Source organism: Vidua macroura, chromosome 6, assembly GCF_024509145.1.
Source record: "Vidua macroura isolate BioBank_ID:100142 chromosome 6, ASM2450914v1, whole genome shotgun sequence".
Lineage (NCBI taxonomy): Eukaryota > Metazoa > Chordata > Aves > Passeriformes > Viduidae > Vidua > Vidua macroura.
Genome location: NC_071576.1, coordinates 5,637,584 through 5,661,024, shown reverse-complemented (window position 1 = coordinate 5,661,024; position 23,441 = coordinate 5,637,584). Strand labels below are relative to the sequence as shown.

The 23,441-nt window shown below is 51.4% G+C and overlaps 1 protein-coding gene across 1 annotated transcript; it reads left to right on the top strand.

Moving 5' to 3' along the window:
• The first annotated feature begins 20,042 nt into the window (after window positions 1-20,042).
• On the top strand, window positions 20,043-22,700 carry SIX1 (SIX homeobox 1). Its single transcript, XM_053980383.1, has 2 exons — window positions 20,043-20,761; window positions 21,822-22,700. The coding sequence occupies exons 1-2, from the start codon at window positions 20,202-20,204 to the stop codon at window positions 22,108-22,110; spliced, it is 849 nt and encodes a 282-aa protein (XP_053836358.1). The 5' UTR covers window positions 20,043-20,201; the 3' UTR covers window positions 22,111-22,700.
• The last annotated feature ends 741 nt before the right edge of the window (window positions 22,701-23,441 follow it).

Below are 23,441 nucleotides of genomic sequence, written 5' to 3'. Positions count from 1 at the left end.
CAGCAGGAGCTGAGGATCTGAGGGCACCCTTCGACCTGGCTGGGAGCAGCTTCTCTCGTTTCTGCCTCACGATGCAGGCAGGGAAGGAGCTCCAGGATCACCGCTGCTGGGCTGGCTCCAGCCAATGCCCCGGGAAGGGATTTCTGGCTGTGCAGCCCCCACAGGGGCTCTGGATGAAGTGCAGGGGTTTGAGAGCAAGCGAGAAGCGGAAGGTCTCGGCAGCGTATGCAAATGTCCAAATTCTCCCTGAGCAGCCACCCATGCGGTATGCAGGATGAATCATGTCCTAACGGAGCGCATTCCTGCTACTTTGGAGAGCTTCGCAGATGTGTTCCAGGTCACCCTGGGCGAGAAAACCACACACAGCCACGGTTCTTTCTTCCCTGGCAGCCTGTGCACAGATGGAGAAAGGGGGGACAGCACCTTTGGAAGGGTGAGCAGCTGGGTCCTTGAGCCCCTGCCTTTCCCCCAGGGCCTGGGGATGCTGGAGGGAGGAGGAGGGGGCTGCCAAGGCAGTAGCTGGGATGGAGCTGATGGTAGGAAGGGTCGGGGAGATGGGTGGTTTCTCTTGATCTAGCTGGGAGACAAGCTGGGGAGGGAGAAAATGCTGGAAGACAGCACTTATTATCCTCTATATTTGTCTTGATTTTTCCCTGGTGCCAGATCAGAAGGGGATTTTGCTGCTCCAAGAGGCAGAGGTTGGGTCAGTAAAACAAGACTTTAATATGAATACTCACAGCTTGGAAAGCAGAGGTCTCCTTCCAGGCTGCATCCCCTGTTGTGATGATCTCTGGCTGCAGAAATCTCTGGGCTGGAATCTTAGGCCAGTATATGGATACAGATCACATTTTTAATATAAAAATACATTTTAGAAGGCAAATGATTCCCAGAAATAGGAATTCATCTGCCAAGCAACGTGCACATAACCGATTTCACACTTAGAGGTGCCAGAAAGTTCAGGAATGAGACCAACAATAAAAAACCAACACACGTGTGAAAAATCTACAGCATTAAAGCCAGATTCAATAAAAATAGCACCTAGTTTATATGCTACAGAAGCTGGCACATGCCTGCAAAAGCTGAAGGAAAGAGATAAAATGTTCAGAAGTTGCATGCAGTCCAGAGGAACAGAGCAGCCCTGGAGCAGTGCTGATGGTTACTCAATAACTCATGTACAATATTCTCCCGTTTAAGTGCTTTAATTCTCCATCCTGCTACTTCTCGGGCAGAAAGACACAATTTGGAATACTTGAGGCTGATCAATAAGCTTTGCTGTGGCAGCCAAAGTGCTCTGTGAGAGATCTTACGTTATGAAAGGACTCCCAGAACGTTACACCGCATCATTTTCTTCCCTGCTCTGCCCGCTGACAGGCGGCGAGCTCGGCGCTCGTGGTATCCCTCGCACTGCCTGCAGATGTAAACGCAGCCCCTCCCCTGAGGCGCGCAGAAATAAAAGCAGGCTGGGAGGAGGCAGGAGGGGAGGGGAGGGGAGGTGATGTGCCCGGGGCGATGCAGGCGGTGGGTGGCACAGGCGGGTTGCAAAGCCAGGTCTCTGACTCCCCCTGTTGCTTTGCCCACTGGCTCACGCCACCTCCTCGGGAGCCCAATCCCGCTTGGATGCAACATCCCATGACAGCAGCAGGAGGACTTGCTGCTGACACCAAAGCTGAGCTTGCTTCTTTCATTTATTTGTTGTGTTTGCAGCCACCTTCTCATGCCGACCAATAGCCCTGCTGATAACTAGAGTGGCCCTGGAGCAGCATCCCTGGGCCTCCAAGCACTCGGGCTCCAAAAAACTGTTCCTGCCTGGATCATTAGCTCAGGGTGATGCACATGCAGGCCCTGGAGGACTCCAAAGCCACCCACTTCCAGATCAAAGCAATCTGAGAAACGTCTGGCTCATCTCCCACCAAGTCCAAGGAGCTGAGAGGGAGAAATGCTCAGGGGATCGAGGATGGGTTAGTCCCGAGCCTGAGCTGTGCATGCTCTTGCATTTCCTAAGTCAGTGGCTTCTTAAAAGAATACAGTGAGAACAAATGACAATTTGGATGTCCTTGGGAGATACTGGGGATTTTGCTATTTATTGCTGCTTAATCAAACCAAGGCAGGCCAGGGGATCAGAAGGCAGTTTTAAAAGGCAACACTCAACAGCATCCCAAGCACATTCACAATGCACATACAAATATACATGTTGTGTGTATTAAAAAACATTATCTATTGTGTTGTATGCATGCAGGTGGAAGTGAGCACTGACCAGATCAAGACTAAAAAAAAAATCTTTATTTTGAGGTCCACTATGAAGTTGTGCAAGAGGTGCAGCCTCTTCTTCTTCTTGTAGGCAACATATATTAGAGCACAGTCCCAAAACTACACCACAGACAGGTTCAGATTTCTGACCTGCTGCTGCTAAACATGTTGTCCCCTTGCTCAGAGCATGTGGCAGAAGAGCAGCAGAGGCAGCAGGGGCTGAGTGCCCTGTTAGTGCTGCTCTTGGAGGAGAGGCAGGCCCAAACAGTATCAGCAAGAGAGAGAGCTGCAAACTCTAGGGAAGTGACACCACCTGCATATGGAAGGATTTAGGCACATCACACCCCTGTGTGGGGAGTCACATCAGCTTCTGAGGGCTGCATTTCTCCTCCTCTTCCCGACTAATGTAGTGGTGTTCTCCCCAGAGCTTCAAAACACTGAGGTGTTTTTACTCCTTACATCACCCTCAGGGTTTCGTGTCCTCCAGCTTTGCTGAGAAAGCAATGAACTTCAGATCAGAAAAGTGAGACTCTCTTTCAGACATCTGCCCATGAGGACAAGGACTGGGTGCAAGAACACAGCAGGTCCAGCCTCCACGTCAGTGAGCACTGAGGGGCTTCAGCTGAGCCCCTGTAGCATCTTCCCTGTGTGGGTTTTTTTTTTTTTTTTGTTTTTTGGTTTTTTTTTTTTTTTTTTTTTTTGCTTGTGAGCTCCCCATGACCCTCCAGATAAATTCCAAGGGAGATGTTTAAGGGCTGCTCTCATTTGCCCTCTTCACCTCAGCCCTGCGGAACTCTTGATATGAGGTGGGACCCAGGACTTCCAAAAACAGCAGTACCTGGCAGCAGGCTGTTGATAGCAGCCTATTTCAAGGTCTGGCTTTATCAGGGAGGGCCTGGAAGTGCTCCCAGGAGCACAGGGCACGCTGCACATTCCAGGCACAGTCGCCTTGCCCTGACCAGCAGTGCTGCAGGATGCCTGGTCCCAGGACAGAGATCACACAGCACCAGCTTTGGTGTTGTTCACTGGCTCAGTACAGAGGTGCCAGGACATTTGGCACCTCCTGCTATGGTTAGCAGGTCTCAGTAAATCCCTTCTGGCCTCAGTTTCCTGTAGCTATTGTGGGTTTTTTTCTTGTGCAAACCAAAGGCAGAGTTAACCTGAGCCTCAAGCCAGGAGAGCTTCATCCCATTCCTTTGGAAAAGTCAGCCCCAGCAAATGAAACCACTCAAGCAGTTGCTCAAGTTTGTGTTTGTTACCCAGTAATGGGAGCAAGCATTGCTCACCTGTGCATGGTGAGAAGTGCTCCTGTTCCTTCCAGATTTCTTCACCAAGATCTGAATCTTTTTCCTTTAGATTTTTGATCAGTTTGGGTTATGAAAGCAAGTCTTGTTTCAGGTGAATGATGCTCATGACAAACAAGGAATAATCATTTGCTGGTGCCCTGGAGGACCAGGCTGGAGGACCAGACCCTCAGATTAAGGTACAGTGTAGAGCCTATTTCTGTTCATTTCTTAACTATTCTCAGTTATTAGGGTCTTTCTAGAAGCCATAATAAATGAATGTGAAATAAGCAGCTGTTTTGAACATATTCATAACACTGGAAAGCAGTAGGAGAGCTATATCTAAGCCCAAATCTAGAGAACGCTCCTGCTTAGGTTTTACCAGAGCCACATCCAGTGAAAGAAGTGCTCCCTGTCCTGCAAGCTCTACTTCCAGCACAGGCACCAGAAGATCCCATGTTTCAGGATCCAGGTCTCCACCCTGTGAAGCTCGTGCAGAATCATCATGTATTTAATAAGCACACCCTCTTCCAAAATCCAAGATGTCCCTGCAAACACAGCCTAAAGCTGTGCTGATTAGAATCACTTGATCAAGAGATCACTTTGATCAAGAGATGGTGGTATTTTGACCTGGAAGCACAAGACAATCAGAGTTTCAGAACAATTTCCCACCCACCCTGCAGAGACTTTGCCCAGATCACATTTCCCCAGTTCATTGGGGCATGGAACAGCACCAAAGGCTGGTGGATGCCAAGCTGTGTCACCTCTGATGGCTCTTCTCTTTCCAAGCAGAGTATCATGTCATCAAAGGCAACAAGGCTGGCACGACAGAATTTGAGAATCCCACTTTATAGCTGGTAGAAATTGAATCCAAACAAGTCTGTCAGTAATGATATATTCCAGGTAATGCAGGATTGAAATCTCCTGGCTCCAAGTCTCAATCTTATACTTAAGCAACTCTCTGATTTGTCAGGTTTCACAATTTATGGACTTTGCAATACTTAGTAGATGGTGAGAGTGGGGAAGTAGGCAAAGGAGTTACAGCCACAACTTCCTGCTCAACTTCATTCTTAAGTTCCTGGTTTTAAAACACAGAAATAAATTTGGAGACACTGAAGGTCTCCAAGCCAGAATATATATATAAATTTGGGTGTATCACATCTATCTATCTAGCTGCATTTTATTTCAAATCTGGTGTTGCCTCATGCTCTCCAAGCCTTTGAGTCTGATAGCACTTTGTGCAACAAGGCACTTCAGGAAAATAAACAAGGGTATAAAATAGGTGCTGTTTTAGAAATCAAACTAATAAATGGTCTACAAATTCAAGAGAATATTTGTCAAAGCTGCCTCTGGGCTCAAATTTCCATAAACTCAAAATTAGGCTTCTGAATTAATTTTCTAGACTATTGCAGTATAATCAGTAAAGCTAATAGCTGATTAAAAAAAAAAAACAACTTAGTATAACTCAAGTTAGAGACACATTTCACTGACCTAAAAACAATCCCCCCCCCCCAAGAAAAAATAGCATACAAATGCATTTCCTAAAATCAGCACTGTAAAAGCACTTCTGTTTTTAAGGAATTCAAGCAAATTCATTCTACATCCCTGTGTAACACAGGCAGGATTTCCAGAGCATCCAGCTCCTGGCAGCTCTCAAGACTGGCAGCACAGACCATTGCAGGGCAGGTTGCTGGAGACCCCAGCTCCACACCAGTTTGTCTGCATACAAACTGCATTTTGGTGGATCCATAATTAGCACAAAGCAAATGGCTCCCTGTTGTAACAAATGGTTTTCAGCTCAGTTATCACCCATAGCAAGGACCAGAGGAACCTTCAAGGGCTGTGGGAAAGGAGGCAGAAAAGGGAGAGAAGCCTTCTTGAAGTGCCTTTTATTAGCTGCCACCCTCAGCCCTGGCCCAGGAAAAATCCAAAGTGTTTGTTCTCACAGACAAACCAAATCAACTTTGGGATTTTTATTTGTTGCAACATAACAAGGTGTTGCAAGAAGAAAAAACACTGGGTTGCTCAGCTCATTCTGCCTCTTAAAGCTTTGGCCTAAAACAGAAATTTGAAAGGCTAATGGTGGTCTTCCTTCAGTCCTGACTATAATGAGTGTTTAAATGTTCCAAAAACTTGTATTTTTGCAAAATAACAGGAAGCACAAAGAGAAAGATGAGTTATACTTTATTTTTCAAGCCCTACCCAGAGGCAGTTTGAACTGTAACTATCCCAAGATTAGCTGATGTTAACCACTTGGAACTAAAAGTCCAGTTCCTAAATGTCTGGATTTATATCTCCCCATCAGTACAACAACAGTAACAGCAATTCCCTCCTCCGTGGCAAGAGGCACAGCCAGGCTGGGGTTCACTCACCTGGAATAGCACAGTCAAAATACTGAGGCCAGACCCTACTGATCAAACATATTTCTTTATTCATTTATATAAAATATTTTTTTAAATGTATAATATATATTTACATATATTATCTATTATGTTTTCATATGTAACAAGTATTTATATTATGCAATCTGAATATATTATTTGATATTATATATACATAATATAATATATATATATCAAACTTTCAGCTTACGCAGACGACTGCTCAGAATTGTCCTGTGTGCTCAATCTCTCCCTAAGCTGTGCCAATGCCTCCCACCTCCCTGTCCCTGCACACCTCCTGCACACTGGTACCAGGAGCAGGGCACAGCAAGAGAACTCTGCCCTTCCCTCTGGGGAGCCTTTTCCTTTTACCTCCCCACTTCAGTGACATTTGACCAATTCTGCTCCTCTTCAGTCCACGTGCAGAGAAGGGAAAGTTATTTTTCACAGAAGCACAGAATGGTTTGGGTTGGAAGGGAACTTAAAACTCATCTTATCCCATAGGTGGGGACACCTTCCACCAGACCAGGTTGCTCCAAGCCTCATCCAGCCTGGCCTTGAGCACTTCCACGGATGAGGCAGCCACAGCTTCTCATTTTAGTTGAGTCAGGAGGACAACTCTTCACCAGTGGTGATGCAGCCAAGGCTGGACACTGCTTTGCCTCCTGGCAATGCATTTTAAGAGCCATTCCTTAAACAACCTGCTCCTTTCATTGTCTGTCTCCCAAATCCACCAGCACAGCTACAACACTGTCTCCCCTCCTGGGCTCCCACTGGGTGTCACTGACCCACCCAACAGAGCTGTCACAACTTTTCTGAGCAGCCACTTCTACCAGCAAAGAGATCACACTCACAAATCACTGCCTGGAAAGTCTGTGTGGTATGTGGCTTAATTTTCTTTTCCATAATATGAAATCCAATCTGAAATGCACAGATTAGTTTACTAATCTGTGTAAATCCTATTAATAGCACTTACGCTGCTGTGCTCCCATTCACATTCTAACAAATCTGCTTGGACTGGCTTGGTTTTCCCTCATCTCCTGCAAGATCTTCACACCTGGTTGCTGTCACGTCTTCACAAAATAGCTGGCCACAAATGGAAACTTGTGCTTTGCAGTCATCTCTCATATTTTAATTCGTGTCCCATGGTCCATCATGTTCTGGATCAAAGCATTAGTGCTGTAAATCACCGTGGTGCCATCGAAGCTAAAGGGATTATACAAACGATTACACAGCTCCAGTGGGGAAGGGCAGAGCTTGTACCCTCCTCTCCCCCAGCATCTGTGCCTGCTCCAGTTGCATCCTGCCCCTCACAGCTCCATTGGCACCCCAGTGACTCCATCCTGCCCTGGGCAGCTGGCCCAAAACTGGCCCAAACACCAGCAAAGGACCTGCTTGCAGGGAGGAGCTGATGGACCATCTCTGGAGCCACTGGATGTGTTCACAGCAGCCCCACACACATCCCCTCGTCACCCGTGGGTTTAGGGTGCCACACCTGGCACCAGGGCTTGTGCCAGCCAGAAGGAGCAGCCTCACTGGCAGCTGGGTGGGCTACAATCCCCTGAGCTCAATGTGGGCTCTCCAAGAGAATGCACCCTGTGTTCTGCTGTAGAATAAACCATTCTCTGCTTGAAACAACAATATTTACTTTTCCTGTAGTGGACTCCAGTGGCTCCCTATGTCACACTCACAGTGAGAGGGGTCAGAACCAGGAGAGGAGGAGAGCAGGGCTTGCATGCCTGGCTCCAACTTCCTAATTAAGCTGTGCATTAATTAGCTAATCCACCTCCACCCTCTGTCCCTTGCACTTCGTTTCAGCACCGTCCTGGAGTCCTTGTAACCGAGCACCTTCCACAGCCTCAGGCTGTCCCACAGCATGCCAGCACCGTGCAGAGCCAGGGCCACGCTGCTCCCCTGAGCTGAGGAGTCCTTGCCCTTGGGCCAGGCTGGAATTTGCCAAAGCCAGCCCTTGGGAAGGGCTCTGAGCTGCTGCCACTCCTGACTTGTGCCCTTGCCCTCTTCTGGCACCTGCCAATGCATTCCACGCCGTGTGCCAGGCAGGGGAGGGTGGATGCAGGATAGGAAGACACCCTGCCAGGAAAGAAGCTCCCCAGAACTTACCAGATGGAAGGTTTTAATGGAGAACAGAACATGGAAACTCTCAGGTGATGAAGGGAAAAAGACCCACTCTAGATTGTTCAAAGGAAAGGATTTGAGTTAAAACTGCTTTTACACAAGTTCACGGTAGGACAAACCCACTCATGGTCTCCCTGCCAAGGGATCCCTGCTCCTTGCAAGAGTCTGCTGGCTGCTTGATTCCCACCATCCAGCTCTCTCCAGTTCCCAGGGCCAAGCCCTGAAGTGCTTCCACTAACCTCAATAAAAAGGCCAGACCTACAGTGCCAAGACAGTTCCAGCACAACCTTGGATACATTTCCAATGGCTTTCCTACCAGAGTGTGAAACAAATTATTAGCATAAAATATTTGTGGCTCTTCTTTTTCCTCCCTGAAGCTGAAGGTAGAGGCAGCTGAACTGCCTCTACCACCCATCCAAAAGCATTTGGATTTTCTCTCATCACTGTAGAAACTTTTCAAGGTCAACAGTGCTTCACTTTCTCCTAGTTTCCCCTAAAATGGTTTTAAAGTTTTAATTACCTGAATAATTCATGGTGGTTTATTTGAGTGTTAGCTCAGGAATTGTTTGTAATACCTAGTTTTGTGGAAGAAATATTTTAAAAGCGTTACCCACACTGAAGAAATTTTCCCCAAATTCTCTTTTACAAGGGGTTCTTACCTGTTGCCTGTGTTAAAGCTTGCCTGTAAAACAGCTCTTTGTTTACAGACCTTTAATCTCTTGGTAAAGGTGCCAGTTGTGAGATATTAAAATGCCACAAAGAAAAAAAAATTAAACAAAAAAAAAAAAAAATAGGAATTTTCAGAGTGAGAGAGACAACCAGCCAAATACAATATGTGGCCAGACAGAATCAGAAGTGCTGGCTGCAGAACAAACCCAAGAGGCATCAGAAAAACCGCCCCAGCCACAGTGGGAAAGGTTCACCAGCAAAAGGAATGTACAAAACAAAATAGGGGAAAGATCCCCCCCTTCCTCCTCTACCTTGCTCCCAAAACATCATCTGACACCGATGCCTCTGGTGCATGCAAATGTGCCACTTGGGAAGGGCAAACACGAATTTTGCCTTTGGTGTCCTGCCTGCCCCATCCTCTGCAGGCAGACCTTCGGAAAAGTGGTGCTTGAAATAAAAAAGGGTGAGATAAGAGAAGGGGAACAGCCCATCTCAGCCCTTTGTACTTCCACAGGGCTCCTTTGTAAAATGAGTGTGACTTCTATCACCCTTGCTGCAGAGCACCATGTGCTGGAGACCTTGTCCCATCATCAAGCTCCTGTGTGCTCACAGCCAGCCTGTGCTCATTTTCCCCCTCTTTCCTCTTGGATGTGGCTCTAGGGGACAGTCACCATCCCTCTCTCACCCTGCCTTTTCTGCACAGCCTGAGCAAGCTGTGCTAGAGGTTGGCCTGAAAAGAGTTCCTTGTCCTGATGTCAAAACCTGTGTCCCATCATCAGCTGGGACACAGCACACCCTGCTGCTGCCCCTCTGGTTGTCTGCACCCAAGGGGCTCATAATTCACCTTCTCCTCCCTGCTGCTCACAGTCCTTGAATGAACATGCTGGAGAGCTCAGCTCTGCTAGGAAGGTACATCCAAAATGTGAACTTAACTCTCAGCTGCTCTTCAAACCCTGCCCAAGGACACACTCATTAGCTCTGCTTGCTCATTCTCAGGCACTATCAGGGCTTTCTGCCCCTGCCTGTCCCCAGGACAAAGGTTTCTGCTTCTCTGTGGTCTTGGTAGAAGTAGTGATGTGTTCCCTCCATGGTCATTGCAGAGTTCAACCTGCTGCACCAGTGCACTTGGCAGGAGCAGGTGACTTCAGCCAGGACATCAGATCACAAATGTGGTTACAAAGGGTTCTGCTATGGGGGGATCATTTGGAAGGATAAGATGGATAAGCAGGAGAAGTCACCTCTGAAATCTTGTGAAGGCTAAAATCCTAGATCAGCCCTTGCAGCCTGGCTCATCCCAGCTTTTGGCTTCAGAAATCCAGAGCTCAATTTCTGCTACAAAATCGTAATGTTTGATTTCTGCAACTTGCTGAAGCATCTCCTGCTTCCACACACCAGGATGTCAAGGAAATACTGGCATTGTCTGGTGTAATTGTGCTCTAGGGGCAGCAACAGAAAAATTGCTGTACAGTTTCCTCCACTTCAGCCCTGCAAAACCCTTTTTCACCTCCCTGGAATGTAAGTTTTCTATCACTCTCCTCTGTCTCCAATGCTCAGTTACACAGGACCCCATCTTTAGGGAAGCATCACAGTGTTAAAACTGCCTTTCAAATGTATTTTAATGCAAGTATTTATAATTCATACCGGAAGCTGTGTAGAGGATCACAAGTCCTGGCCCTTGGTGTCTCCCAGTCCTCCAGGCACAAACACAAATGAGCTGCCAACACACTCCTCAAAGCTGCATCCTGCAGCTCAGTGATCCTGTTGAGGTCTGCATGCTTGGAAGGAAATTATAGGGGTGCCAGCAGCAGCCATGACCACGTTGTCTTTAAAGCTGAGGAATGCCTTGGAAAGTGATTGTGTACAAAAATAATCATAAAAACCCCCAAATTTTTCATGCCATCCTTGTGCTCAGCCTAACAACTTTGCCAAGCACCCATCTGTTACGAGTGATGGTAAAGATAAGTTTCTACTACCACAACCTTACCTCAAGAAGTGCAGCCCCACCTGCATTCACAGATGTGCTTTGGGAGTTAAGTGGAATTGCTGGAAATCTCCCAGAATTGAAGGAACTTCACTTGAACATGAGAAAAAGGGGAGGGGAGAAAAACACAATCAGTAGATTAGACACTGTGATCTGATCCACTCGAGGCACAAAGGACATTAAAATAGAACTGAAACTCAAATTTGATGAAGCCAAGAGAGAGCAAAGCTGGTTGTAATTAACCTACAAGATTCACAGGCACAAATTATCACAGGGGCCAAGAGCTTGTCCCTGAAAGTGTGGAAATACATACATTTATACACACACCTGAGCAGATATAAATATATGTGTATAACTGTGTTCTCTCAGGGCTGAAAAGGACTTGACAGCACCATTCAGTCTTTCCCCCAGCTCCAAGACAAGATCAAATAGACGTCGGTATTTTCTGACAGATGTTTGTCTAGACCTGTTTTTAAACAGAGAATCTCCCACCTCCCCAGGCAATTTATTCCAGCACTTCCTTTTCTTCTTCAGCTTCATACACACACGCACAGGTACCTTTATCTCAGAAGGTGAGCAGAGCAGCCTCTGATGCCTTGCACATCAAAAGGCTTTGTGAAGTCATTTCTCATGGCAAGACCTTTCTTGTGGATGACGTACGAGCCCAAAAGATCCCATCGTGACCTGAGGTGACAGGCTGGGCTTGGGGGACAGCAGATGGGGCAAGGGGGGCAAATGGGGAAGGAGGGGAAAATTCAGTCTTTTCCTTATTAACCCGTCAGATTTGTCTGCTGATAAGAGAGACCAGCTTTGTACACTCCATTTTTAGACTCAGGCGCTAAGTTCCTTTCTTTTTTGATGGAATAAATACACTTTTGGCTTCTTCAGCAGCCACCTCAGAAGAGATGCTGTCCTGTCAAACTTCAGTACGGCAGAGGAAGGGATGAGGAATGAGGCTGTGCAGCTGGAATATGTAAATGGCAGGATGGAGAGTAGCACTTTTCCAGCCACGCTGGGTATCTATTACCTCCACTTTTGGACTGACAATGCACCAAATGTTTCATTGCCTGGGGCCTTACAAAGCTGACCAGCTTTTATAGCCAAAAGCACTAATGTAGAAAGGCAATTGGGAATTAATTATTTAATGTGGCTCTCATTGGTAGAAAGCTTCCACCCCTCCTGCATCTCAGCTACCATTATACATATGTTGCTTTTCTTCAGACTACAGTGATTAGACAGCAGAGGAAAATGATGGCTAAGTTCTGTTCCCACTTGCAATGCACTCCATTTAAATCAGCAGATTTGCATTCAATAACCAAGGACACAGTTTAGCCCCGTGCTAGGAAAACATTGTTTATGAAAAAAAACATAAATAGATTGCAGCATTTCAGTTTTGAAAATAAGCTTTTTCATACGTGTGCTCCCAAATTCCCTCTATGGAAGGCAGAATAGTCCTATCTAAAAATTAAAATCCATGCGAGTAGCCCTATTTGTAGGAAATTACATCAAGCTCCCTTTAATTTGTCTGTTTGGATGCCTCACTGGAGCAGACAGAAAGGTGTATCCCAACTCCACTGCATGCTGGTTCAGCTCCAACTTCTCCTGAATTCTCAAGATAAGCATCTATTTCATTTAGAACCTTTTTAGTTATGACCTGTGAAGAAGCAAATGTCCTTTTGAAGATCTCCCTGCAACAGCTGCATGCCAGAGACTCTTGGCCAAGTTACTTGAAGAACTTACGGATCAGGCCCCACGTATTTAAAAAAACAAAGTGCAAAATAAGATGCTGCAGCAGGGCTGAGAAGGGGCATGAACTTACCTGTCAGTTGTGATACGTGGGAAACTGGTAACTTCTTCCCTGCAGTCAACACCTCCAGAATCATTCCAGATGAAGCTCCTACAGGATCCTGCTGAAATTCAATGTAGTGAATGACACCAGGAATTAATTTATTGCAGTGTGTCATATTTTTCCAAATACAAAATATATTGGGTTTGCCTTTTTTTTTTTTTTTTGGCCCTTCAGGATGAAAGATATATGGCTGTACAGATGTGCTTTTCTAAGATTCAGAGGCATGAAACCTGAAATGCCCCAGCAAGATTCAGGAGCGAGTTTTAATCACCATGGAAGCACGACACTTTTGAAGGTCTATGAAATTATACACCCAGCTCTGAGAAGGGTAAACTTATCCGTCTGGAGAGATCTGCTGATAAACAGAGACAAGTCATTTTCTCCTGGAAAGCTGCATTATACGTTGTTTGAAAAAACAATCAGATGTTAGAGACAGGTTTGTGCTGGGAAGAGAAAGGAGCAAAAAAAAAAAAAAACCAGCACCGGGAGGGGCTTTCTGTAAGGGAAAAGGGAAGGAGGTGTGAAAGTATTCCCTGCAAATTCAGGAGATGGAAGAGAAGACGGGCTGAGCATCTCTCAGGGCCAGACAGAGCAAGGCTGGCGACGACAGAGGCATATGGAGACCCACCCAGGGCGCAGACAGACCGGAGGACCCCCAGACCTCGGCTTACGCAAGGTGACCTTTCCCCTCTCTAAAATTTCAAAGCTGGCGTTGCCGGCGCTGAACAGACTGTGTGCCATATGTAACATGACCTCAGCTCTGCTCTGCCAAGCCACTGATGGCATCACTAATGAGAGGTGAAAGGTCCCCTCCTTGCAGCCAGCTTGGAAAGCCACCAGGGCGGTGGGTGTGGGATGGGCCCCCCCAGCACTGGATCGCTGAAGGCAGGACCCCACTGCCCCACAAGCCCATATTCCCACACGTGGGGGCCCCCTGACCCGCCACAGGCACGCACACCCATCCAAAAGGGTCATGGTGCCTCTTCCCTTGGCACAGCTGAAACTGGCACAGTCCCCCAGCAATGGAAATATTTGTTCAGTACCTGAATGCAAAGCACACAGGGAAACGGAGCCTGGGATGTAAATCCTGTCCCCAATCCAGCTGCCACCCTGCAGCACCCTGCTCCCAGTGTGGATCGTGCATTGGCTGGGTGGGGAGAAGGAATTGTGCTGGGGGATGGCACAGAGGGAGGAGAACCCTCAAAGTGCCTGCCTCGATCCGGGGAGGACATAAAATGTAATTTATATTTTTTTCTAAGCATTTTGCACGGAAATCATTACAATAATGTATTGGGGGTTGGGGGGGGGGGAATCACCCACCAGCCTTGCTGCCTTTTTTTGTAGTTCCTTTTTTAAATAAGGGGTTTTTTTTCAGTTTTCCCGGTGTCCAGCGCCCCCGTCCTAGCCATCCCCTAAAGCAGGGACAGACGGGACTCACTCGCATGAACTCGCTCCCCCAGACACGCGTGGGGACGGTCCGTGTGAGTGTGGGTGGGTGTCACAGATGCTGGTGGGGGGTGGACACGTGGGTAGGGTGGGAACCCGGGTGGGTCCGTGCACGCAGGGCTGCGGGAGCGTTCACATGTTCGGTGTGAGCACACAGGGGTGCGGTGTGTGCCCACGGCAGTGCACGCAGGGTGTCTGTGCCACTTGAGGAGCTCTACGAGACCTCCTGCCTTCGGGGGAGGGGGAGTGTCGCACACACGGGTGGGGAGTGCCCACGGGTGGATTTTGGGGTGTGGGCACAGGTAGGGGAGTGAGCACGTCGGTGGGGGCGCACACGTGGCGTGTGTGGGGTGACACACGGGTGGGTGTCACAGGGCGGGTGCGGGCGGGGGCTGCTGTGCCCGCACCCCCAGCTCAGCCCCGGCGCCGCGGGGGGATCGGCCGGGCTGGAGCCGCCTCCCCGAGCGCACGGCGCGGAGAAGGCGCCCGCGGTTTGTTTCGCTTCTGCGAGTGACTCATTCCTGGCAGATGTGGCACCGCTGAGGTGCAGCGGGGACCCACCCACGCCCTCAGTACAAACACGCCACCCGCGGCCGTGCTGCTGCCTCCCCACGCAGGGCCAGACCCCGCGGGGAAGGGGCTGCATTTACCCCTCGCTGCTCTTCTGCCGGGGATTCATTTTTACATCGCATCCGGCGCTGAGAGATTCAACTATTCGTTCCAAATATTATTCTGCCCCTCGTCCTCAGCACACCCTCATCTCATAGGGGCGCAGGCGAAGCTGCCCACGCGTGTTGGGTCGCGCTGGGACATATCCAGCTGCCGGCCGAGGAGTGGCTGCAGAGGGGCAGCTGGGGCGTGTTTTTCTCCCACGGAGGAGCCGCATCCCGAGGGAACATCCTGCCGGCTGCAGAGAAGCAGCACTCGACCCCGCGGCAGCCCCACGCCTGGTTTGGCCGCAGCCTAATTCCTGCTGCAGTATCCTATTTTTTTAAAAAAATTGTAAAAATTAAGAAAGAGGCAGAAGCTGCGGCTAACATTGCCTCGCGTTACGGCAAACGCTATTACGCTGGGAAAAGAGAGAAAAAACAACGTCGGGAGAAAGCGAATCTCAGCGCTAACACCGCGCGGCCGCTGCGCGCGTCCCTGCGCGCCCGCGGGGGGATCGCACCGCCCCTTCCCCCCCTCGGCGTGGGGATCCCACCCCCGCGGTGGGGCTGCAGCGGCGCTCAGGGGCTTTGGGGCGGTGCGAGCAGCTGGGGATGGATGGGGATGGGTGGGGGGGGGTCTCCCCCTTTGAATGGGGGGGCTGCAGCTGATGGGGGGAGCTGCGCACGCCGGGTACCCGAGGGCCGTGTCACGGACACGAACGCGCGGGGGGAGGCAGCACAGCCCGTGCCGGCTGGAAGGCGAGCCGAAAGGCTTCCGTGCAGAAAAGGAGTTAAACCCCGCCGTTGTCCTTTGATTTAGGAAATGGCTCATCCAATTCAGTTCCAGATTATTCAGGGGCAGGCTGCCTCGCTCGCTCCCTCTCTCCCCACACCAGCCCAAACATCTTGAAGTAATCAGCAGCTGAGAACGGAGACGTCCCCCTGGCATCTCAGGTTAAAGAAGGAGGTCCAGGAAAATGTGGTAGAGCCATTACAAGAAACCTGAGATGCATTCATCAGAGACTCCAATTGCCATCGCATTAGGATTGATTAGAGACCAGCAGTACCGTAATGACCCGGAAAGCGGGGCATACGGGGATTATTAATATCAGACTTCTCAAAAGAGAAAAAAAAAAAAAAAAAAAAAAAAAAAAAGGAAAAAAAAGTGAGGAAAAAAACGGAGGAAAAGAGGGAAGAAACAGGAGGGAAAATTTAAAAAACAAAAGCACATCGCAGGGCTGCTGCTTGGAGGCAGACTTACCTGAGAGCACAGGCACTGGCAAGCCGCACGGACGAGAATTTATCAAACTTCTGGGAAACAAAAGCAAACAAATATGAAAAAAATCGCCTCTGAACCCCCTGAAGTCGCCTGCTCCCATGCACGGCTCGCACAGAGACTCCCACCGCTGCTGCCACGGGCCGGGCGGGCCACGGTTCGGGGGTCCCAGCCGGGGGTTCCCCCTCCGGGGCCAAAGGACGCCGGTCCCCAGGCTGCAAGGACAAGTTAAAGAGCCACCAAAGAGGAGCAAGGAGAGACCTCGGTGGCTCGTCTCCTTCTCAGTTCCCTGCGCCAAAACAAATCAGCCCCTCCTGGTCTCGGTTTAAATGTAGCTCACTGGATAATTAACTCCATCTTTCCAGCCCTGCTTTAACTGTTTATTTAGTGTCACCCCGTATTACCATCACTAGCACTTTCCTCTGAACGGGAGGAGCTGGAGGGTTTCACCTCCCAAAAGGAAATTCTTCCTAGCTTTAAAGAATCAGCATCCAGGAGGTACATTAGCGAAGAGGGAAGGGGGGGGGACGGGATCTGGGGGTGCCATGGCAAAAGCAGGAGGAAATAAGGGTGGAGGTGGGGGGACAGGGACAGAAAGACGTATCGGCCCTCGGAGAGAAGAAAACAACGCGTGATCACCTCTAATCCTTTGAAAAATGTCCCGGTAAGTGCGCGAAGAAAGAGCCCTTTGTGCCTTGGGGATCGGCCACATCGGGAAGGCCTTATCCTCATCCTTATCCTGCCCCAGCATCCCATCCCGGCCCGGCCCGGCCCTCCTCCGGCAGCGCCGGCCCGGCCTGACCCCGCTGGGTGCGGGGGGACCCCCTCGCCGGGCACCCCCGGGGCGCGGGGCCCGGGCAGGGACGCGGCCCCCGCCCCGCGGACACCGGCTTTGTTTTTACAGGTGTCGGGAGGGCAATTTACTAACAAGTAATTAAAGGTCGCGCCGGTTTGCAAGCGAGCCGGGCCAGAGGCTCCTGCAAGAGAAGAGCGGTGCATATGGAGAGGGGTTTGTTCTTCCTCATTAAAAAATAGAATAATAAAGCAGGGTGGGGAGAGAGGGGGAGAAAGAAAATACAAATCCTTTATTGTTGGGGAATAAGCCGGGAAGCTGGCTGTCTCCCTGCGCCTCGCATTCGGCGGGGAAGGCGGCGCGGATCCGGTATCACGTTGCAGATCCTCACTCGAGATAACGAAATGCGATCTATTTTTCAGAACAGCAAGTGGATGGGAAAGGAGCCTCTACAACACAAACCTCATTGACTTAATGGGTCGGTTTTGGATTTCGCCTTCGAAATGTTCGGCAAGTGGCAGCGTTGTGTTTCTGCCCCGCCGGTTCCCAGCCTCCAGCCCGGTTCTCATCCCGACGAGAAGCGGCTCCCAAAAACCCGCTGCTGGTTTTATTTTGTTGCGCTATTTGTTCCCTCTAGACTCTCGCACTTCTAGAAAAAAAAATATTAAATTTTACTTTTGACTGGGGAAGAGCTTTATTTCTAAGCTCAGAAGGAAATGGGGCATGTATTTGGTTTACTTTTTTTTTCTGCTTTGTTTTGATTTTCTGGCGAAATCGAGGAAAAACCCGCAGCGTGTTGCGTGGGCTCCATCTTCATCCCCGCCCTGCGTTGTATAAATACATCGAATAAATAAGGGAATAAATGAATTTCCCACACAAACAGAGCCGATGGGTGCCCGGGCAATGGGGGCGAGCAGCGGAGGCCCCCTTGTTCGGCCGCCACCTCTCCGCGGGCGCGGAGGAGCCAGGCCCCGGCGGCGGGGGCAGCCCGGGGAGCTCCGGCCGGGCGGGGAGCGGGGTGATGCTGCCGGGTGATGCTGCCTGGCTGCTCCTGCTCCGCCGGCAAAGGAAGCACCGAGAGGGACCGGCGGCAGCTCTGTGCCGTTGTCTTGTTCGGTGGCTTTTTGCTTATTTACATCTTCCTTGCTTATGTTTTTATTTTTTGAGCGGCTCGAAACCCTCTTTTTTTGTTGTTGCTTTTGTGATTTTTCAGGGGTTAAATGGGATGGGGTGTTCTGGAAGTACATTTGCCTCTTTCCGTGGCTCAAAATGAAAGGCTCCTAATTTTTAGGAAAACCAACCCCGGAGCCTTAATGAACATTGATGCTCAGCGGTCCTTGCCTGCAGCAACTCCCAGGTAGACCCCGGCGGCTCTGTCCCCTCCTTATGTGAATTTTGGTGAGAGGGAAGAATAAAGTCCCGCTCAAGAATCGCGAGGAAGGCTCCGCTCAGCCCTCGCCCGTGTCTGTCAGCTCTTCTGCCGGTCGCATCGGGATAATTTGCTTATTCCCAGCAAGAGCGGTGTTTGTTTTGGTCGGCCTTTTACAGGAGGGGAAAAAAAGAAAAAGAGAACAACTAAAAAAAGGAGAACTGTGAGGGCAGGAGAAGCCCGCTCTCGTTACAATGCCCAGGGGCTTCCCCAGTCCCGCGTTGCGTTTCTCTCCTCCTCATCCAGAAGTTACAAACCCTCAGGTCCGTGCTCTTCCTGAGCTGAGCCCCTCATTAGAAAGAAGAAAATAAAATTTAAAATGAATAACAATAGAAATAAGGGATGGGGGAACCGACCCCTAAGCTGGGCAGGACGCTGCTCCTCCAGGACGCGGCCGCGGGCGAGCCCATGCCTTATAATTCTGCGCACTTGCTCCAGACTTTAGGGTATTAGTTGATTTTAGAGCCGGGTTTAAGGCTCCGTTCCGGTCCCCACACAGCTGCCTTGTCAATAAGGATCTGTTCCAAGTAGACATTCCTTCTGGGAGGACATTGCAGCTCTTTAAGACTTCATCTGCAACATCATAAGTACTAAAATAAAATGGCAAGGGAAAATTACCAGACACATGGTCATGGGATATGGAAGCGCCCTGACTCCAGCGGACATAGTACAGTCGCTGTACAGACTGGGTGGCAGGGGCTTAATTTAAACAGCACCGAGACGCGAAATACGTGGGAAAAACAACAATCCGGATTTAGGAAAATATCGGCCTTTCCCACGTCGTGGCGCGGGCAGAGGCTGCGGGCAGGGAGCGGGCGGGGAGCGCCGCCGGCCCCGGCTCCGAGCCCCGCGGCCGGGAGCGGGCTCCTCTTCACTTGGAGCAGTGAACTCAAATAAATCCCACTTGGTAGGTCAAATAAATCCGACTGTCTTAGTGAGGACAAACAGGTTTTAAAGAGCCCCGCGATGGCTCTTAGCACCCGCGGAACGAACTCGTTCCTGAATCCAAAGCGTTCTGGAGTGTGCTTAAAATACGGGCTTCGACTTATCTAATCAAAGATAAATACAGCCATAAAGACACTCCCAGCCCCCCGCGCCCTGCCCTTATCTCACCGCATTGTCCTCACCTCCCTGCTGACAATAGATTATCTTTGCTTAGGGAGCCTAATTGTTTTCTAATTTTTTTAATAATTGCTTTTGAGCGGGGGTGTGCAAATGAGGATTAGGCTAATTAAAGCGCCGCCGGTGGGTGCAGCGCTGCTGCCCGCGATCTGCACGGAGCTGCCCCGACCCGCCGGGCCCCCCCCGCGGCGAACGGGGCAGAGCGAGGGGCAGGAAGGGGCGCACGGGCCCCGCGCGTTATTCAGCGCTTCACGAAAGCATTATTTATTCATCCCCAGCTCGAAGGTAATTAAATACGGGCTGCCTAGGCAGGGGACGGCGAGCGGGCGGGCGGGGGGCAGGAGTTTTGGGGCGGAAAAAAGATGGAAGAAAGAAAGACAAGAGCCCGCCGGCAGCGGCTTCCCCGGAGATGCGCCCGGGGGCGCGGGTGGCGGAGCTCCCCCCGCGGCCGCCGGGGCCGCACCCGCGCAGAGGCGGCGGCGGGACGCGCAGCCGCGGCCGGGGCCGTGTCCGGGGCCGTGTCCCCGCCGCCAGGCCCCGCCCGCCCGTGCCGAGGCTCTGCCCGCCGGGCCGGGCTGGGCTGGGCTGGGCTGGGCTGTCCGGGCTGGGCCGGGCCGGGCCGGGGGTGCCCAATCAGCGCGGCGCGGGGGCTCGGGCGCTTTAAGCGCGGCGGCGGCGGAGCGGGGACAAAGTCCCCCCCGGCGCCGCGACGAGCATCCCCGCTCGCCCGACACACACGCCCTCGGCTGCCGCAGCGCCTCCCCGCTCTGGGGCCGGCACCGGGACCGGGATCGGGATCAGCACCGGGCCCGGGCCCGGCGGGCGCCTACCCCGCGCCCCTCCGCCGCCGCGCTCCCGCGGGGTGCCCGTCGCCTCCTCCTCGTCCTCCTCCTCCTCCTCCTTCTCCTCGTCCTCCTGCGGCCGGCGCCGCGCTCGGCCATGTCGATGCTGCCGTCGTTTGGCTTCACGCAGGAGCAGGTCGCCTGCGTCTGCGAGGTGCTGCAGCAAGGGGGGAACCTGGAGAGGCTGGGCCGGTTCCTCTGGTCGCTGCCGGCCTGCGACCACCTGCACAAGAACGAGAGCGTCCTCAAGGCCAAGGCGGTGGTGGCCTTCCACCGCGGCAACTTCCGCGAGCTCTACAAGATCCTGGAGAGCCACCAGTTCTCCCCGCACAACCACCCCAAGCTGCAGCAGCTCTGGCTCAAGGCGCACTACGTGGAAGCCGAGAAGCTGCGGGGCAGACCCTTGGGCGCCGTCGGCAAATACCGCGTCCGCCGAAAATTCCCTTTGCCCCGCACCATCTGGGACGGCGAGGAAACCAGCTACTGCTTCAAGGAGAAATCCCGGGGCGTGCTGCGGGAATGGTACGCCCACAACCCCTACCCGTCCCCCCGGGAGAAGCGGGAGTTGGCGGAAGCCACCGGTCTCACCACCACCCAGGTCAGCAACTGGTTCAAGAACAGAAGGCAACGGGACCGAGCGGCGGAGGCGAAGGAAAGGTACGTGCTACCCTCCGTTCCCCGCTTTTCTCCCTGCTCCACCGTGCGGGGGGCGTTTGGGAACCCCGGGAGCTGCTCCGGGAGCGCGGCGACTACTCGGAGCCGGACGGGATAGGAGCGACGAAAACACACGGTTCCCTTCAAATCCACCCCCAAGCCTTTTTTTTTCTTTTTTCTTTTTTCTTTTTTTTTCTTTCTTTCTTTTCTTTCTTTCTTTTCTTTTTTTTTTTTTTTTTTTTTTTTTTTTCCTAAACCGCGTTGCGTTTCGCCCTTCCGTGGAAACCCAAATGGGTTTTTCACTCGACCTCACCTGCCCTGGGGGAGCAACGAGCCTCCACCGTCCTCTTCCAGGCCGCTCCGCCGCCTTTGTTTGCTGCCTGCCTTCCCGAGTAAACCGGGAGCGATGCGGACCCGGAGGCTCCGGGAAGCGGTCGGGCTGCCGGGTCGTGTGTGGCCGGGGGTCGGGCAGGATAGCTCTGAAGCTCGGAGGAGAGAGATGCAGCTCCGGGATGGCGAGGTGGGGGGAAGCAGAGGGAGATCGGGATGAGGACGCGCCGGCCGGGCCGGGCCGGGCCGCCGCCCCGTACCGAGGCCACCCCGGCAGGCGACGCGGTGGCCTCGGTGCGAGGCGGCCGCTCGGCCCGGCGAGGCAGAGAGCCACGGAGGTCATCTCCTTCAGCTACCTCCCCACCGAGCCGCCTGGAGAAACCTCGCACCCAGCTCGTCTCCGGGCCGTACTTTCATTTTTAATTAAAAAGAAAGGAAAACCGCCCCTCAAAAAAATCCCTTCCTCCAGTTTTCCCTCCTCACCTAAATTACCGGGCTGTTGTTCAGTGTATTTATTTGTAGGAGGGATAAAAGAAATAGGGACGATCCGTTATGAAATTATTAGGATTATTTTTCCCCCCTTGAGAAGCATCTGCTCCCACGCTGGAACTAAAGGCGAAGGATTTACGGTGGGCATTAGCACAATGCCCATCCCCGCCGCCTCGTGCCCGCCCTAACATCTCCGTGGTGGGATTATATATACATTTTTTTTTTTTTTTTTGCCTTTCCGCAGAGAGAACACGGAAAACAACAACGCGGCCACCAACAAACCGAACCAACTCTCGCCTCTGGATGGGAGCAAACCCCTCATGTCCAGCTCCGAGGAAGAGTTTTCTCCTCCCCAAAGCCCGGATCAGAACTCGGTCCTGCTCTTGCAGGGGAACCTCAGCCACGCCAGGAGCTCCGGCTATTCCCTGAGCGGCTTAGCCACATCGCAAACCCCTCACAGCCTCCAAGGCCACCAGCTCCAGGACTCGCTGCTGGGACCCCTCACGTCCAGCCTGGTGGATCTGGGATCCTAAAGGCCCTCGGCGGGCCGCCGGAGGATCGGGAGAGGAGGTTCTGCTCGGGGACAGAGGCTCTGGGTTGTACATAGAGGACAGCACCCGGTTTTACAGGTCACCCGCTGATTGTTAACGGGACTCTCGTCTCTTTTCACACAACCCCACATCGGCTCTTGCTCCAGTTCCCCCTCAGCGTCTCCCACTATCACCACGATTTTTAATTTTTTTTTTTTCCCACGTAGCCAAACACAGAGAGCGGCAATAACCCTCATCAGCCCTTCGAGTTCAAACGAGTTGGTCCCAACGGGAATTACAAAAAAAAAAAAAAAAAAAAAAAAAAAAAAAAAAAAAAAAAAAGAAAAGGGGAAAAAAAAAGAAAATAAACCCCCCAACCCCTGCTGGATCTGATTCCACCCAAACAAATCCCAGCGCTGCGGGCACGGTGGGGCTGGGTCGGCCAGCACATCCCTGCTGCTGCCTGGCCCAGTCCCCGAGGAGCTGGGACGGGGACAGAGGGAGAGAATCGCTGTACTGAGCCCTGTGGCAGAGTGGGAGGAGGGAGGGGAAGTTACGTTTACATTTTTCATATTTAGCCTTACCAAAATGATTTCGATGTAGTTTAAACAAAAAAACAAAACAAAACAAAACAAAACAAAAAAAAACAAAAACAAAAACAAAAAACCACAAAAAAAAAAAGAGGAAAAAAAAAAAAAAGAAAGAAAAAAGAGTGGAAAAAAAATATCAAAAGCTGCAGTATTAGAGTTTTACCAAGTGCCTGTGTCTGACCGCGGCCATGTGAGGCAGATACTGAGTGGGCTCCCGTGGACCCGCGTCCCCCATTTTTCTCCTCTTTGGTGGTGAAATGCATAAATGCATTAGGATCATAATAGTAATAATAAAAGTCGACGGCCATTTCCTCCTAAACTGCCCCGCCAGTTCTCCGTTGTCTTCTCCCGTCTGTGCCCGCTCGCCGCCTCCCTCCTCCGGCTTGCAGAGAGCCCGCGGATGACGCTGCCTGTCTCGAGTATTTGTTACCAAAAATCGCATGTGCTTTCGGGTTTATTTTCTATTGTACCTAAACAGTCTAAATTAAACAACGCTGATGGCAGAACACTCAGGCTGCGCTTTTCTTTGCAGGGGCGAGCCCGTGCCTTTCTGCCCACCCTCGCCCCCTCCCCACGGGCTGCAGCGGAGGTTCGGGGCTGCGGGGAAGCCGGTGACATAGTAAGGGAGCAGGGACGGGGACAGAGGACCCGTTTAGCCTGCTGTGCCCCGAGGGAGCCGGACACTCTGCCGGGAGGGAGCGCCGGGCCCCGCCGCCCGCCCCGTCGGGGCCTCGCTGGTGCCGG